The 15,610-nt window shown below is 48.0% G+C and overlaps 1 protein-coding gene across 2 annotated transcripts in view; it reads right to left on the reverse strand.

Annotated features, from left to right (window-relative positions):
* LOC308551946 (anosmin-1-like) overlaps window positions 1–15,610 on the reverse strand; it is a 97,427-nt gene that overhangs the window by 15,082 nt on the left and 66,735 nt on the right. For both annotated transcript variants that reach the window (XM_081126857.1, XM_081126858.1), the window contains exons 4-7: window positions 10,862–11,084; window positions 6,608–6,792; window positions 4,104–4,233; window positions 152–357 (exon numbers count right to left, since the gene is read on the reverse strand). In XM_081126857.1, coding sequence (XP_080982983.1) covers window positions 152–357; window positions 4,104–4,233; window positions 6,608–6,792; window positions 10,862–11,084 — 744 coding nt within the window. The remainder of the gene's footprint in view (window positions 1–151; window positions 358–4,103; window positions 4,234–6,607; window positions 6,793–10,861; window positions 11,085–15,610) is intronic.

Consider the following 15,610-nt stretch of genomic DNA (forward strand, 5'->3'; position numbering starts at 1 on the left):
GAGCACACCCCCCTGCAGGAGCACACCTCCCTGCAGGAACACACCCCCTGCAGGAACACACCTCCCTGCAAGAGCACACCCCCCTGCAGGAGCACACCTCCCTGCAGGAACACACCCCCTGCAAGAACACCCCCCTGTGGCGCCCACTCACCCCGTCCGTGGTCTTCCTGCGCTTCTTCCTCGTGGGGACCAGGGCCGTGCTGCTGGCCGCCCAGCTCCAGAAGACTTTGTAGTGGTGCACAGGCAGGTCCGGCTCCTCGGGGACGTCCCAGGCCAGGGTGACGGTCACGCTGCCGTCGCTGTTGCTGGTGGAGTTGGCGAGCCGGAGGTTGGCGGGAGCTGGGGGTGGGGATGGATCTGAAATCGCAGGACAGAGACGCACCGTGTGACTCGAGTACCGAGGACACAGAATACGAATCTTTGTGCGTGTGCTGACCTCGGGGTCAACGCGTGGGGTGCTGTCCTTCCTGTAGGGTGTCCCCCAAAAATGTACTCGCACACTTAGAATAATTATTAAGGCAGTGTTTATTAAAATACACTTCCTTTGCAAAATTGAGCTATTGGCTGTTAAAGTGTGCATGCATTTTGGGGGGACACCCTGTATGTACACTAGCTGGAAACAAGCGGTAAGATCCCCCCTTTTCAGTCTCAATATACAGGCTCCCAACAATCAGATCAGTGCATTGGGACAAGTGAGAAACGTCGAAGAATCCGCCTAGACATCTCCACAGCACTGTCACCAGCCAAACTGTCACTGTCCCCAAGGTCTTTCCACTGCCGGCAAAAATTACAGGTTTTACCCAACCCATAAACGTGCTTTTTTTTTTCCCCCTGGGGAGAGGTAGGGCTAACAATAAAAATATCCACAAATGGTATTCATAGGGGAAAAAAAAGCATGAACCTGAGTTACCCATCTACCGACAGCGTAGAAGTTTCTATAAAAATAAGTATTCGAAGTTTTGGGAAAATCAGTCCATTAAAAGGAAACGACTATACTCGGTAGCCAATCCATTCTGGTGAACCACAGACTAATTTTGTGTTTAAATACAACCATAAAGAAGAGAATTACAAGAATTTTGGTTTTTCTGTGAAAATCAGGGCTACAGCCCATGAGTACCAGGCAGCGAGCCTAAACTCAGCGAAACCTTTGTACCCGGTGCCTTTCCTTTCTCTACCGAATTTTCCGTTTATTTTCAGAGGTGTTTGTGGTGGGTGGAAAAAAGTCCCTTTCCCTCTCCTGACCTGGTCTTGATCAGAGCTGGCCCTGCACCCAGCTCAGACGCACCAGGTCATCGCCCCCGTTTGGGCAGAGAATTATTTTGGGCGCAGTCATTCTTTCTTACAGCAACATTTCCAATCTTATGACCGGTGTAGTTTCGCTTCTGGAGGCAGCCGGAATATATGGGCTTTTATTAAATAAAAACGCACCGTCTTTGGAAACATTGTCACATGAAAAGGTTAGGAAGCGGTTAGTCTGCTTCTGCTTTTACAAATGCAGCCAGAGCCTATCCGTGGCGATGGAGGAGCAGGCCCGGCTCCCGTCCCTGCCGTTCCGACAGCGAAACGTGGGCACAGAATTCACAGGAGACGCTACTCCGCGTTCAGTGAAGATGCGTCTCGGGAAACGGGGATGTGACGGAGCCGGTGGCCGCCGGAAGGACCCTCTTGGAGGGGGGGGCACCATCCTAAAGCCGGGTGCTGGCGACAGTTGCAGGACTCGGAAATGCTAAAAACCACCCGACTGCAGCCTCAACGTGAGTGGGTTTCATGGGGTGTAAATGATATTTCAACACAGCTGTTCATTTTTGCCCCCCAGTAAGGCGCTTTTCTACACTTGGTGAGACTTGAGTGCAATTAGGAAAGATGTGCTAAATGAGAGAGAGAGAAACACTGACTTGTTGCTCCACCTGCTTACGCATCATTGGCTGATTTTAGTATGTGCCCCGGCCAGGGATCAAACCCGCACCCTGGGTGCATGGGGGTGATGCCCTAAGCAACTGGGCCACCCGGCCAAGGCTGTGCAGACATTTGTGGTTGGCAAGACTTGCAAGAATGAAAGTCTGGAGCTCAGTGTTGGACGGATTTGTAAAGGCAGGAAACAGAACACTTTGACAGTGACCGAGATGTTCCAGAAAACGGCACTGTTATTCAACAAAAGCCCGTTTGAATTTGCGGCTGCAGCTCTCGTTCTGGACTGTGGAGGTGGTCAGATGTAACAGGGCGGAGTGAACCACCAGGGCAGTGCCTCTCCCCAGAACGATGCCCTGTGGGCAGTTAGCAGCCATGTGATGAGCCCTGGGCACCGTCCAAGGACCTCTGCCCAGACCCTGCCTGAATTCCCGTCTGTCTGCAGAGGCTGGGAACCACTTTCCTCTGAGGTCTGAGTTTGCAGCCCTGAGCTGCAAGCACGCTCAGCTCAGAGCCTACAGGCTCCAGGCCACCGGACAGATGGTAACGCGCTTGACCACAGTGCGCCAGGGTCGCATGTGAACCGTGAGGCTCGAGGGGGAGCCTTTTACTGATCCTCGCCTCCGAGCCCACTGTGAATTATTTCTTTCATGTGCCTCTCCAAGTCCTCAGACCGGCTGGAGACATCATTTTAAGACAAGGTTTGATATCTTTGTAATTTCACTTTAAAGCTTGCTCAGTGAGTTGGCCTCAGTGGGAGGAAATAGTTGGCACATGCGGGAGGGAGCCAATCAATGTTTTTCCCTCTCTCTCCCTTCCTCTCTCTCTGAAATCAATAAAAACATATCCTTGGGTGAGGATTTTTTATAAAAACCACACAACACAACATACCCTGTAACAGACCCAAATATTAAATTACTTTCATTGCAGGTTTCCCCCTTGAGACCTATGACTGTGCAGAGCAAGGGGTGGTGATATTACGTAGTGAGAAAGGGACAGACTGGCGGAAACGTGTATTTTCGCAGTCACGGTATAAAAACGGGAATTTACAGCAGCCAGTTCACACCTCCCCATAATGAGAGACATGTGACTGATGTTATGTCCTACACTGTTCATGAAGATCACGATGCGTTTTGTTTAAAATAAACCTAAATTAGCGTCCACGTAAGAGGCTGGCTCCCAATTAGCAAGTGAGCTACAGGGTTAATCTGCGTCTCTGAAACCCGGTCCCAACAGTCAGCGGAGCCGATGTGTGACTGTTCAGAAGGCGCGCGGCCGTCTCACGGTGGAGAAAGGAACCTGGAGGTGCCGCTCAGATCCACCGAAATCACATTCAACTATCACAGACCAAACGCGCTAGAAACGGAAAGCGGTTAGAATTCCCCGGAGTCCACGCAGGTTCTAAAATAGCAATAAAATTTGCCCCGGCCGGTGTGGCTCAGTGGGTTGAGCGCCATCCTGTGCACTGAAAGGTTTCGGGTTCGACTCCCGGTCAGGGCACACACTCAGGTCGTGGGTTCCAGTTCCAGTGCGTGTGGGAGGCAACCGACCGATGTTTCTCTCTCACATCGATGTTTCTCTCTCTGTCCCTCTCCCTAAAATCAGTAAAAACATTAAAAAATAGCGATGGAACCGGAACTGAACCCAGCGATAGCAGTGACGAACCGACTCCAGGGGGTTTCCGTCCTGGGTGCCGGGAAACGAGAGATTCACGCATACCCAATGGAACCATCGTTTTGAGAAAAGCTGCAGAGTCTAACGTGCCCCAACTAAACCTCTGTCTCCCCAAATTAACCGGACGGCGCTGGGTCAGACAACCTACGGCAGACTCAGCAAAGCTGATCATGGAAACTGCCACGTGAAAGCGAGAAAACCCCATTCTGTTCTCTTCTGCAACGTCTCGAAGGCATGACCCAGAGATGTCCTTGATATAAACTCACATGTACCGTCAGACACATCCGGCCCCACCCCTGGGAACAGCAAGGCACCTGTCGGCCAACCACCCATGTGGCTGTGGCGTCGGGTGAATCTGGGTTCCAGATGCGAGCGCCCGGGAGGAAGGGGAAGGTGAGGCTGAGGCTGAGGCTGAGGCTGAGGCTGACACTGACCCCGGAGGAGCGGATGTGCCTGCTGGGGGCCGGGTCTCCCGGGTCCCCCAGGAGGAAGGCGGGGGTGCGGGTGGGGAGCGGACTCACCTCTAGAGGAGCAGAAGTGCTTGCTGGGGGCCGTGAAGCCCCGGGTCCCGTGCACGTTGACGGCGGCCACTCGGAACTGGTACCACCTGCTGGGCCGGATGTCAGTCAGCTGCGCCCGCTCATCCGTGGTCTGAGGGGATGTCACAGAGCACAGACAGCCCTTTTACTCCGACACATCCACGGGGGCCGCTTGGGACACACACTGACTCATGGGCCAGGGCAGCGCAGCTGTGAGGGGAGCTGTCAGGGATCAAAGGGCTCCCAGGGAGAGTTTCAATCGCCTAATTCTCTGCACCGACATCTCACCCCCCAGGGGCTGAGGATCTCTGCGAGTCAGGCCTTTTCACAAATGCCTGGGCTGTGTTGAAATCTGGGGACTAAATGCAGCATTTGAGGGATTAAACCAATAAATTATTCATACGCGCGAATACATATATGTGAGCTAATCATTCCATTATACGCAAGAAAACGGGTCATCTTCAGATCACAGGAGAAGGTGCCCCTAAATTCTGCGCCTATATAATCTTGGAGGGAGGCACGAGAGGGCACACACTTGAATGACGCCAACACTTCCTAGTGCATCGCCACCGGAGCCTTTCTGGTTTTGTTTTTTTAATTTGAGTAAATCACGTAAGAAAGGCAAGGACCTGTCGGGTTCCTGAGGGGTGAGGTGTGTTCACATATCTTTGTCCAATAAAAAGCCAAAGTCAAAAAAAGAGACACTGGGGACCGTCCGCGGGGTTTGTTCTATCTGCCGCCACCACCCCAACGTATCGAGTGACTTGGACAGTCTTCCCACGTCCCTCCTCCCGCAACCTAAGGGGACCCCTACCTGCCTTCAGCCGGGCTCCCCAGGAGGTGGGAGAGCGTTTGCCTTGAGCGCAGGAACAAACGCCCGTCCATGCCTCGTGCCGGCTCAACATGCGGCTCGGGGTTGAAGACGGGGCGGTGAATTGAACCAAACCCTGCCGCTGTTTATAATAACCTACTGAAAAGGGCTGTTGCATTCACTCTGGTATCTAAACGAAGCTAAACATCTCCACGATCGAAGAAAGAATATGAACCGTTAGTGGTCGCTTTCTGCCTCATCTGGGAAAATTTAAGATAACGCTTTGTCTGACTACATCATTTAGAGTTTTAGTCTTGAATTTAAAGTCAGGCCCTGGCTGGTGTTGCTCAGAGGTTAGAGAGTCAGCCCAAGAACCGAAGGGTCATGGGTTCGATTCCCGGTCACAGCACATGCCCAGGTTGCGGGCTCCATCCCCAGTCGGAGGCGCGCAGGACGCAGCCGATCCATGACTCTCATCATTGATGTTTTTCTCCTCTCTCTCCCTTCCTCTCTCTAAAATAAAATATATATTTTTTTAAAAAGAAAGAATGAAGTTCAGGAAGGACTTGGTGGGGCTGTTTTTGCTCCGTGTCTGTCGTGTGGCTGAACTCAGGTGTTGATGGGGATGAGAGTCATTTGAAAACTCGGCTGGATTTGTGTCCATGGTGGGGAGCACACATTTTAAATCAAAAAGAATTTTAGGCTAAATTCTGAACACCTCTATGTTTTATTAAAGCAAATTTTCCCCCAAAATAGGTAGAGAATAGAATTATTGGATTTTTTTAACCAGGGTTTTTTCACCCCTAATTTAAGGTATTTCTTTTACATCAAACGTCTCATTTATTTGGGGGTCTTTAAATAAATTATTTTAGTGTTTACCCTTTTGGGGGGATACTACTCTTGACAAAAGACCCAAGTTCCTCTCCCAAATACCTAAACACTGAAATTTATTTTATATTTACCAAAAAAACAATACTGGGCATGTTACTGGAGGAAAATGGTGTGAGGATTTTCCCGGTGGAGGTGCATGCGGGCAAACTGTGTTGCTGAAATGCAAAAAGCAGTTTTCTATGGAGAATTTATTCTCTCTCTCTGTGTCGCTGTCTTGCAGCTGGCAGTCCACTTAGCAGCTCTTAAAAAGAAAGAAAATACTGGCTTCTCTGCCGCACAGGACGGAGGGGAAGGGGCTGTGCCGAGATAAACGCGGGCGAGCTGCCCGCCAGCTGGCGTGTCCGTTTGTCGGGGACCAAGACGGAGGAGAGCGCGCCTGGCAGCGGTTTACGTGCCCTTGGCTGCTTCCCGCCAGGCCGTCTGCGATAGGGATCTCCCGGGGCCGCCACGGCCCTGCGTGGAACAAAGGCTGGGATTTATTAACAGTCCTAGCTGGGCTGCGTTTCCCTCACTCTCGGGGCTGTAAGCTTAGCTCAGGAAATGTAGTTCTTGGAGGAAACAAATATGAACACGCGGATTAGAAAGTTATCTCCCTTCCCCATGGATCTGCAGCAACATGAGCCCCCAAAGAGGCCGGTTTCCGGATGGGCTGGCGACCCTGTGCGGCACACACGCTAGATACGCCCACGTGGAGGTCATTCCGGGCGCTGGGACCGAAGCGGAGCTGGGGAGCCGGCGCCTGCGGGCCCTGCTGCCTGGAGGAAGAGCGGCGCCCAGCACTCACCTGCGCCACCGTCTGCCAGGGTGTGGCGTGGTCCTCGCTGGGGTGGATGCCGTAATTCCACCGTCTCTGCACCACGTACAGCACCGGCTCGATGGAGATGTTGAACTTGGACGACCACTTGACCTCCAGCTGCCCGGACTGCAGCTCGGTAAATCGTAGCTCCTTCCTGGGCTTCAGGGGGACGCCTGCAACGGGACCAGGTCAATCAACAGCCGCCCGGGGGGGCTCAGACTGGGGCAAAAGCGGAGGAAGAACAACTGCCGACAAAGCTCATCTGATGACAAGGGGAGCTCCCCCCGTTCCCACGGAGGGTTCGCATCTGAAATCTCAGGCTGAGGTCAGACCATCACATTTCAAGGAGTCTCAGCCCCTGTTCTTTCAGCTTTCTCATTTTCTTAAGAGGGTCTAAATTCATCCCTGACTCTGAACACGCGCCCCCCCCCCCCAATTATCTGAAGAGCAATTTTTAAAAATATGTTATTGATTTTTAGAGAGAGAGGGAGAGGGAGAGAGAGAAACGTGGCTGAGAGCCATGCATCGGCTGCCTCCTGCACGCCCCCTACTGGGGATCGAGCCCACATGTGGCCTGACCTGGAGGCGAACCGGCGACTCTTGGTTCACGGTTCAGTTTTTTTCTGTGCTTTCTTCATGCTACCAGGTGGCATCATGTGAGGTGAACATGGAATTCACACGAGGCAACAGCCTAAACAGTTTCCAGTCACTTTCCCCACTAGGCAGGCCCCGTGTTCATGGACTGCTCTGAGGTCACTGTAACATGGTCCCCAGTCTGCTCTCGTTAGTATCGCAGTTTTCCTTTTACGGAAACATGATAAAGCTCAGTGCTCTCATTGGGCACATCTTACAGGAACGAGTTCCAAACTGTGAGTCTTGTGGGCTCCCCCAGTGACGTCTGGGGCTCTCTCCCGGCCACTTAGGCTTAAAATGGGAAAGCGATGAGTTTATCATGTTTGCACGTGGCACGGGGAGTGTGTTGCTCCAAACGTGCCTCACAGGTGTCTCCCGGTGATGTAGTGAATCATTCTGATTTATTTTTCCTCCCAGGGTGCACTGCCTGGTGAGTAAAAGATTTCAGAATCACTGTTCAACACAGGAGCCTCTGTGGAGAGGAAATGCAAAGCACACTTATGACACTAATACACTGCGCAAAAGCAACTGGACCAGGTGGAGCCTGTGGCATCGCGATGGTCGGCGCCGTCAGAGCCAAGAACACAGCTGCCGTGTGAGTCATCTTCTGTTGAGAATGAGCACTGACAACTCATCTGAAACAGTCAGCTCAGAACGCGCTCTCTCTTAAGTTGAAACAGAGAAAATGGGAAAACTGTGCAAATACACCCTGGAGGTAAGATCTAATGCATGGTCGTGATGTGGCTGAATTTCAACCCGTTTTCCTTTTTTATGTGAAGTCAACCTAAGTCTTGCTTAAGGAAACTCTAAAGTCATGAGACATTTCATGGCATGCTTAAAACTGCTCAAAAGGTCACTGTTTTGTTTTTAAATGCTTTTAATGATTTCAGGGATAGGAAGGGAGAGGGAGAGAGAGAGAGAGAGCAACATCAATGATGAGAGTCATGGATCAGCTGCCTCCTGCACGTCCCCTGCTGGAGATCAAGTCCGAAACCCGGGCATGTGCCCAGATGGGGAATTGAACCAGTGACCTCCTGGTTCATGGGTCAACCCTCAACCACTGAGCCATGAGGGCCGGGCAGGTCGCTGATTTTTAGAAGCGATTTCTAGGGGTCACATTGGCTACACCTTAGCGTGGTCCGTTTTCAGGTGTGGGTGAGTGATACCTACCTAGTGCCCTCAGTTTACCATAATCCTGTGTCACCTGATCCCCGCTGTGGCTACAGTGTGAGCGTCAGGAACTGAGTCTGAGGAAGACTCAGTTGCCTGGAGCTATGAGCTGATGTCAGGTTTCTCTCTGAGTCTCTGCTTCTTTCCACATTTGGAATCAGGAAAAGCCACTTGGAATGGGAGGGGGCAAAGGTGCTCCGCCCAGGACCTTCTTGGTTGCACACACTAACTTAGTCATGGAGAGGGCAGGACCCCGCCTCACTGGGGGCTACTGTTTCCATCACACACTGCCGAACGTAGCAAAGAGAAAATGGCTACATGTATACACACATATATATATTTGCTACATTTATATTCAAAATAACAATGTTATCCTCGTGCTCACTGTGCAAAAGTCACCGTCAGGTCAACACACCCTGTTTACTCTCTTAGTAGCTATCTCTCTCTCCATCAGTTGCCTCTCTGCAAAAATCCAAGTCACAGCTACTCTGCTGTCAGCACCTCCAAAAACACCCATTGCACTGAGTGAAGCACAGGGTTAAATCTCAGTATTTTCTCGAATGAGTCGTTTGCGCTGCCCTTCGTAGCTGAGGTCCCTCATGCTCAAGGACGCTGGCATCTCTGAAATTCATACCGACTCTTTGACGCTTTTATATAAAAAGCATATTTTAATTTATGTTCCCTCTTCAGAATGCCCCACGTTTAAAACACTACAGGTTTCACAAGTGCAGTTTCCACAATCATCGTAAAAGTGTCGCATTTTTATGGGAAATGCTGATGCTTAAATAACAAATTATCTGTCATAGCAGAGGAGCTTCCACAGTAATAGACTTCATCAAATGCTGTTACGTTTTGCAAAAGTGATTTTAGGTCGTTTGTAACAAGAGGCAGGAAAACAATAAAACTGAATCCACTGGAGGAATGTCTGGGTAAGAAGGGGAAAGCAGCAATTATTCTGAATTTGATATATAATATTCAGGCCGGGTTTCCAAGAATCCTAGGGAGGGGAGGGAAACTGGGTGGATCGCATAGATTGCAGGTGAGCGTGAGTCCAAGTGAGAAAGAGGAAAATGGGGAAGATCCGTGCTTCTGAGGCCGTAACTTATTATGAGGGTGGGAACAGACTCCTGAAAATCATTCATCAGCACGGAATTCAAAACGGGCATTGCTGGGCAGTACTGTTCTATACATAGTTGTTTCTTAAGCTTACCTATATTTAGAAATAATATACAAGGTGTCCCCAAAAATGTATATGCACTTTTTTTTTTGATAGCTCAATGGATGTTTCTTTCTTTTCAGATTTAAGCCACTGGAACTGATAATCATTGAAAGCATGTATACACTTTTTTGGGACACCCTATATATTGGTGTGTGTGAATGAAAGTGAGAGAGAGAGGGGAGCAGAGATAGAGACACAGAGAGAGATTACTTTCTATTTGTGACGAATAAAAAAATGGCTGGTGATTGAATCCCTCTATTTCGCCCTGCAAATTAGCCTCCAAAAGTGCCAAGACTGTGCATCTCCTGGTAGACTTTGACAGCAATCAGACTGTACACAATACAACAACAGTAGTTTGGCATAAAGTAATGGAGCCATGTTACAGAAAGAAGCCAGTAACACTGAGTCGAGAGGAGTGGAGGGCTCTGGAAACTGCCTGTGAGTGTAACTGCTCCATCTGCTCAACTGTTGGACAAACTGGACCCCGTCTCCGGGAAGAGGGCGATTCCTGTGTCCAGCATCTCAGGATTCTAATCAAAACATTTAGAGTCCGCACAAGGACACCTGTGTCCTTGGGTTGTGCCAAAAAGAAAACGGCCACACTGTGCATTTATCGCGCCTTAGTCAAGGGTGCCCCACCCCCAGCCTATTTTTCCAGGATTTAAATCTATTTATTACAATGTACCAGTAGAACTTAATGGATTCATTTTTACTGGAGAAAAACACTTAAAATACTCCTGATTTAATGCTGTCCTTTCTCCACCTTAAATCTAGAAAACATTATATGAAGACTTTTCTCTACTCCGATATGAGTTAGTTGTGCCTGATTTCTATGGTCTGGTAATATTTTAAGATGTTTGTATGTGGCATCAAACTTTTTTTTTTTAAGATTTTTAATTGATTTTTAGAGAAAGAGGAAGGGAGAGGAAGAGAGAGAAACACTGATGTGAGAGCAAGACATCGATCAGCTACCTCCTGCACGCACCCCCTACTGGGGACCGAGCCGGCAACCCCAGCATACGCCCTGACCCGGAACTGAACCAGCGACCTCTAGGTGCATTGAGGGTGCCCAATGGCCGAGCCACACCGGCCAGGGCCTGAGTAAACTTTCTAATGTTTTATCTTTTTCTGCAATAGCGCCTCTCTGGTTGATGCCCTCCCCCAGCACGGATGAACCCTGGGAGTGTGAAGGTGCCTTCACATGCTTGCCAGGCTCTTACCTTTGTACAACGTCTTGGGCACCTGGCAGGTGTGCCCACACCCGTTTGAACAGCATTTCTTCACGCCAGAACACTCGCTGTCCACCTCGCAGCTCTCCACACAGGCGGCCGCGAAGCCGCTGGCCCTCTCGGGTGCGGGGCAGTCGCCCTGCTTGACAGCCAGCACATACTTGAGGAACTCGCAGCTCGTCAGGCACTCGTAGTTCTTCTTGGGGAACAGAGGCTGTGGGAGACCAGAACAGTTCTGTTCAAGACAACAGGTGAGGTCCAGTTCCCAGGATGTCGCAAAGGAAGGTCAAAGTCCTTATTCCGCCCAAACGTCCCTCGAATGGTTTACAAAATAAATGTATTTGCAAAACACACACACCCTGGCTGGTGCTGCTCAGTGGGTTAGAACATCGGCCTGCACACTGCAGGGTGGCAGGTTTGATTGCTGGTCAAGGGCACGTACCTGGGTTGCAGGTTCAATCCCCAGCCCCAGTCGAGGTGCATGCAGAAGGGAACAAATGCATGTGCCTCCCTCTCTCTTTCTCGCTCTCTCTCCCCCTTCTCCCCTCCCTTCCACTCAATCTGAAAATGGATGGAAAAAATATCTTTGGGTGAAGATTTAAAAAAATTAATATATCCTAGTATCCCCTAGATAACTGCAACACCAGCACAAATGGTTCTCTCGGGCCTCTGCTGGTTCCCTTCTCCAAACAATGCTGAATTAAAATCTGCACATGAGTGAAGATGGTAATGTTATGTTGTATGGATTTGAGCACAAATTTTAAAAACCTATGCTAGAGTGAGAAGTTTCTATATCCCATGAGGATGTGTTCAGCATCAAACAGTGCTCTCTTATAGACAAAATAGTCCTTCTGATATCGTAAATTCAATACTTAATGACATTTCAACACAAGAGAAAGACTTTACACTCTGGCATTAATTAACACAAGGGGCAACACTAGAACAGCTACTTAGAAACACTATGGCCCTGAGGTCTGACTTAGAATTGTGGATGTCACGTAAAATGGATTGTTAAGAATCATATATAAAATTCAAAAATAAAATGAACTGACTGGATTAAAATAGTGTCTCAATTCAAGAACTTTCCAGGTAAAACATAGAAAGGCCATGGTTTCGGTATTGAATCACCACCAATTTGCAGCTAGTTAATTGAAAGAAAAAACCTTTATAAACTCTGAAACATCATCAGTTCTCAAGGCATTCCTCTCTTGCTGTTTCATAGTTCATTTTTCTGCTGGCTGTAGAAGTTCTGAATCCAGTTTGAAACCTAAGTTAGTAATCAGACAGGTATGCGGAGGAGTCTGTAACAGTTACCAAGTGTTTGCCAGCTTTCAATAAGATGTATACATTACAAGCACTGAAAGAAAATACTCAGTTACCAAAATCATTGGCCCTGAAGCCCGGCTGAGATTTCCAAGTAAACTATGTTATTAAATGTGGCAGGTGTTTACTTCTTGCTCACTTGGACACTGCAGTAAGTTAGTGTGCACCACGGTATAATCACAATGCAGTTCAAAACGTCTTCACTGACCACAGGATGACTCAAGAATCAGATAACAGTATGAGTTCTCGGTTCACGTTATTCTAATTACACATCTATGTGCCAATCTCCACACCCTTGAACTGACAGACAGGAAACTACAGAAGGTATCTCGTCATCTTAATAACTTACTTACCAAGCTAATGGGGCTGAATTAAAAACAAACAAACAAACAGAAACTGGCTCAGACCTGCAACACTTGTTCCCAAAAAGTGCACAAGAATGGTCATAATTAGCACAATAACTTACATCTTCCAGCTGACCTGAGAGTTGCTCTGTGTGTTTACTCAACAGTTTTCTTTTTGGTATGGATTCAAAAATGTGATTTTTTTTTTTTTTTGGTCATTATTTTGAGGACCATGGAAACAAAGAAATGTTTATCGTTGCACTAGAGCTTTCTAGATTGGCACATGAGCTTGAAATAATACCAAAAAAACACATTATGAATATTACATAATGAGATCAAGCATACAAAGAACTACACCCTGTTGTGTAGAGGTGGCCCACAATAGGTTCTCAATAAGAGTGGTGTATATTTTCCCCACTGCTACAAGTTTACTGTTTAACATTTCTGAATTCTTCTGTCATTCTGAGAAAACCTTATAGGACCCAAAGACAGAAAGCTGGCTCTGCTTCATCCACACCGTGCCCTAGAACTCAGCGCTGAAGCCACGGCTGTGCTCAAGGCTGTGCTTTCCCACAGCAAAAGGGTGCAAAGGAGAACCAGAATGGAACAGGTGGATGGGGAGACGCCCGGGGAAACCAGGTGCGGCTTCCAAGAGTCCTCTCCTAGTGGAGGCGCACAGACGCGCTAATTCCTGAAGCCATGACTTGTGATGACACTGGAGGAATGCTGAGAGCCAGGGGGGGTCCATTAGAGATGCAATAGTTAGAGTTTTATGGGGATCTGCTCACATAAGCACCTTCTGCCTCCCAGGTCCCAAAACACCAGACTCCCAGGAGAAAAACAGGTGTTGGTGGGAAAACACATTGTAGGAACCATGAGTCATTCAATCAGTTAGGGAATGGGGGGTCCTCCCAAAATCTAAGTCTCCAGATGCCAGCCCAGGACCAGCCTCTGAAGTAGGATTTTGAAGGAGAGCAGTCAGGTTTGCAATGGTAGCTCTCACACACACAGATAACTATGGCTATTCTGGATCCATAATTTGAGGTAACAGTTTGCTTTTACTCTCCTGTTTAGTTTGTTACACTAATTTTTTTTACTGTGCATGTATAATCTCTATTTTAAAAAATTATACTGTTTTAAAAAATAACAATAGTGTCAGTTTTATCTTTCAAAGAAGGCATCTAAATCCCAACTGTGCATGAAATAGGACAAAGCATTCTCAATTCAAATGTTTCCAACTTGTGCTTGGAAATGCAATTATATAATTTGCTCGGAAACTCAATTACACATGCTAATTTACTAGACATGATTACAGTTAGTTTGGTTCCCAGGAAATTGTACACACTGGCCATGAAGAATATAAAAAGCACAAGAAAATCAGAAACAGGAGTAATAGGGAAGTCACTTTCCCATGAGAACATGTCCCTTTTGTTAAATTACTCTTCTTTACTTACAGTGATCTGAGCTCACCATTCCTTGCCTTTCTATTTATTTAGAAGGTAAATGAGTCACCTTGTGGGGGGGGCAACAATGCTCAGATTCTCCATGGGGACCAACACTCATTTAAAAAAAAAAAAATTTTACAGAGAGGAAGGGAGAGGGAGAGAGAGAGAAACACTGATGTGAGAGCACAACATGGATCGGCTGCCTCCTGCACGCCCCCTACCGGGGATGGAGCCCACAGTCTGGGCATGAGTGCTGACCGGAAATTGAACCAGCAACCTTTTGGTGCCGGGGATATCGCTCAACCGAGCCACGCCAGCCAGGGTACCAACACTCACTTTTAAGATCCATTTTTGTCTCTTTATTTTCAATCATTATCAGCAACTGCATATTTTCTCAGTATAGAGCCTCATAAGAGAAATCAGAAAGACTTCATAGAGTTACTAACCAACTCAAAGTGGGTGCTTATGGGGAACCCCAATATCCAAGAGGGACACCCACATACTGCTGTCTGAAGGGTGGTCATTGGTCCAGGAGGATCAGCATGTCCCTGTTGGGAATACAGACTCGCGCCTTCACCTACAGAGTCACAGTCTGAATTTTAGCAACGTTCTCAGCTGATCTGCACACAACGAGCTCGACTGGGGCACTCGGGATCATCCCAAAAGCTGGTGTTGGCCTCTGCAGAAGCCCGAGTCTCTCATCTCTGCACTGAAATAGACCCATCCTAGAACTGTGGGCGTTTCACCCAGTGTACCTCCACCTCCACGCCCCTGACAAGATTTGCTGCGCCCTTTGTGTACAATGTGTTCCGGTCTTCCCAAAAATCACTCCCTCACAGTGAAGGCCTCTGTCTCCTCTCCCACACAGGCACTGAGAGAGGGAGTTCAACTTGTAGAAAGAGTTGTATGCAATTGCTTTGCAAGCCCTGCTGCACTTTATGTGTAGACTCTGGTCCACGGAAACCCTCCGACACAGGTCTCTGGTCACCTCCTAACCACAAAATTCAGTCCGAGTCTCACTGACCTATCACAGAACCCCACTGTGGGGACCTTGTCCCCACCTGCACAATAAAGCAGCTAATATGTACCAAATGTGTGTCAGGTTCAGACACTGATCAAGTTTACAGTCACCTTTATTTTTACTCCAATTTCATGATTCTGGAAATTCCAGGATATTCCCCAAACTCCTTCCAGACAAGACAGGTGTTTAATCATTCCATCTCAGCCTCTTAAAAATTTTGAAAACTAATCCATTGTCTTCCCATTGAGTCTCATATAAGTCTATACCCCCCAGCATCCTATAAAAATTCAATGAAAATTGAGCCTCACTATTAAAGAAAAGGCCTATGTCCATAGAAAATGTTTCACCTGGTCCATAAATTACTAAACCTTAAAAAGTCATGTGATAGTCTTGATCTACTTAGGAACTATATTCTCTAAAACTTTAAAATTTGATATAATGATATAAATTTTGATATAGTGATAATTTTCTCCAGAAGATGACCGGTAAAAGAAATCTCATAACAATTATAACAATTCATAAGCATTCCTTGAAACGTCTCGATTCCGTTTCTCCAATATGCCCTGAGCTGAAAAGGAAAGTTGGACAAAGCCTGCACTGCCCGTGG

Source organism: Miniopterus schreibersii (assembly GCF_964146895.1).
Source record: "Miniopterus schreibersii genome assembly, chromosome: Y".
Classification (NCBI taxonomy): Eukaryota; Metazoa; Chordata; class Mammalia; order Chiroptera; family Miniopteridae; genus Miniopterus; species Miniopterus schreibersii.